We start from the raw sequence: 2,255 nt of genomic DNA, 5'->3' as shown, positions 1-2,255 counted from the left end.
CACTGTCGTGCTGCCCCCAAGGGGCGCTAGGGGGCGCTGTGCTGCAGGGAGCGGGGGTCAGCGGGAGGGGCTGTCCCCTCTCACTGTCCGTGCTGCCCCCAAGGGGCGCTAGGGGGCGCTGTGCTGCAGGGAGGGGGGGTTCAGCGGGGGGGGCTGTCCCCTCTCTCTGTCGGGGCTGCCCCCAAGGGGCGCTAGGGGGCGCGCTCCCCGGCAGTCCGTGCTGGCCCCAGGGCACGTGGGAACCACTGACACTCCCCCCCCCCCCCCAGGTACTACTACAACAAGCGCATCCTGCACAAGACGAAGGGGAAACGCTTCACCTACAAGTTCAACTTCAGCAAGGTGGTGCTGGTGAACTACCCGCTGCTGGAGCTGGGCAGCGCCCCCTTCCTGCTGGCCCCCTGCCCCGGGGGGGCGCACGGCCCGGACTGCCCGCCCCTCACCCCCGAGGTACGGCTGGGGGGGCAGCGCGATGGGGGCGGACACCTCTTGTGCCCTGGGAAGGGGGGTGGCGGGTAATGCAGATGCGGGGGGGGGGGGGGGGGGGGCTGGGCTCCCCCCCCGGACTCACTCCCTCTTTCTGCCCCCACCCCAGACCCTTCAGTCCCTCTTCGCCAGCCCCCGCCTGGGGGACCCCCCCGGACGCAGCCCCCTCTTCGAGCGCCAGGCCGAGAGCGAGAAGCTGCGGCTGGACTCGGCCATCCCCTTCCTAGGCTCAGGTGAGAGCTGGGGCCCCGGGGCCGGGGGGGGGAGCCCCGATGGGGAGGGGGCCCCTCAGCTGGGGGACAGGAAATGGGGGGTACAGAGCCCCCAGCTCCTCCCCGCTGCTGCTGTTCAGACGCAGGGACATGAGTTTGTCGGGTCTCAGCTCAAGGGCCCCAATTCCCCCAGCCCTTCCCCCCTCACAGCAGCTCCAGCAGGCAGGCCACGGGCTGGGGGGGCCACGAGCGACTGAGCCCCCCCCCCCCGGGGGGGTTGGGGGGAGGGGGGGGGGGGGGCTGGCTGCTCCCCCTGCACGTGGGGGGGAGGGTGTCACACAGTTAAAAGCCTGATTCAGCCATAGCTGAGGACAGAACCCAGGAGTCCTGGCTCCCAGCCCCCCCGCAACCCCTGCACCCCACCCCCCCCCCCATCCCCGCCCCGGGAGAGAACCCCGGAGTCCTGGCTCCCAGCCCCCGGTAACCCCTACACCCCACTCCCCTCGCAATCCCACAGCCAGGGAGAGAACCCAGGAGTCCTGGCTCCCAGCCCCCTGTAACCCCTACACCCCACTCCCCTCGCAATCCCACAGCCAGGAGAGAACCCCCCAGGAGTCCTGGCTCCCAGCCCCCCCAACCCCTGCACCCCACTCCCCTCACAATCCCAGACCCGGGAGAGAACCCCCCAGGAGTCCTAGCTCCCGCTGGTGCAGAGAGCGGGAGGGGAAGCTGAGGTGGGGAAGGGGTTGGCGGGGGTGGGGTGAGCCGGTTGAGGGGGGGGGGTGATGGGACCCTGCTCTATGCTGATTTCTCCTCCTCCCGTCCGAGGTGGGGGCTGGTCACTCATGTCTCCCCTTCTCTCCCCCCCCAGGTGTCTCCGGCTATTCGAAGCCCCCCTTGCTGGCCCCCTACGGCAGGACGCCCCCCTTCCCCGAGTACCCCTGGAATTTTAACCCCTACCTCTCCGGCGCCTTCCCCCTCAGCAGCTCCAAGCTCCCCGCCTCCCTCTACTCCCCCCATTTCTACCCCAACCCTCTGGCCCAGCTCCCAGCCCCCGTCTCCCTGCTGGCGGGGGAGGGGGCCGAGAGGGGGGCCCTGGGCCCCGCGGCCATGCCACGCCTGTGCCTGCCCCCCCACGGTGCCGCCCTGCCCCTGAGGGGGGAGGGCCATGGGCCGGGGGGGCGGGAGAGGGAGGCTCTGGGGGACCGGGGGTCGAGCCCCCCAGGGGGCCCCAAGGAGGATCCAGGCTCGGACTCGGAGCTGGAGATCACGGATCTGAGCGAATGCAGCTCGGAGAACGAATCCAGCCCGGAGAGCCCGGAGCTCAAACTGGGGGCGCCGGAGGGGGCGCCAGGGGCCGCCGGGGGCCCAGCCAAGGAGGGGAAGAGCCCGGCGGGGACCTGAGCCCCGGACCCCCCAGCACAGGGCAGCTGCAGCCAGAGCCCCGGGGTCAACCAGCGAGTCCCGGTCCGCCCTGCGTCTATTTTTATAGGAAAGTTTTATTCATAGAATGTGCCGGATCTGACCCAACCCGAGCCCTGATCCGCCCAACCCAGA

At 71.0% G+C, this 2,255-nt stretch overlaps 1 protein-coding gene across 1 annotated transcript in view; it reads left to right on the top strand.

Moving 5' to 3' along the window:
* LOC112122906 (ETS domain-containing transcription factor ERF-like) overlaps positions 1-2,102 on the top strand; it is a gene marked incomplete at its 5' end in the record, with an annotated part of 5,135 nt that extends 3,033 nt beyond the window's left edge. The window contains 4 exons of the mRNA XM_026662645.1: positions 270-450; positions 596-719; positions 1,570-1,836; positions 1,924-2,102. Coding sequence (XP_026518430.1) covers positions 270-450; positions 596-719; positions 1,570-1,836; positions 1,924-2,102 — 751 coding nt within the window. The remainder of the gene's footprint in view (positions 1-269; positions 451-595; positions 720-1,569; positions 1,837-1,923) is intronic.
* Positions 2,103-2,255: the final 153 nt, after the last annotated feature.

This window comes from Terrapene carolina, unplaced genomic scaffold (genome assembly GCF_002925995.2).
Source record: "Terrapene carolina triunguis isolate 2854851 unplaced genomic scaffold, T_m_triunguis-2.0 Scaffold29019, whole genome shotgun sequence".
NCBI lineage: Eukaryota > Metazoa > Chordata > Testudines > Emydidae > Terrapene > Terrapene triunguis.
Note: the sequence above shows the minus strand (reverse complement) of the source record. Positions and strands in the feature narration are given on the sequence as shown.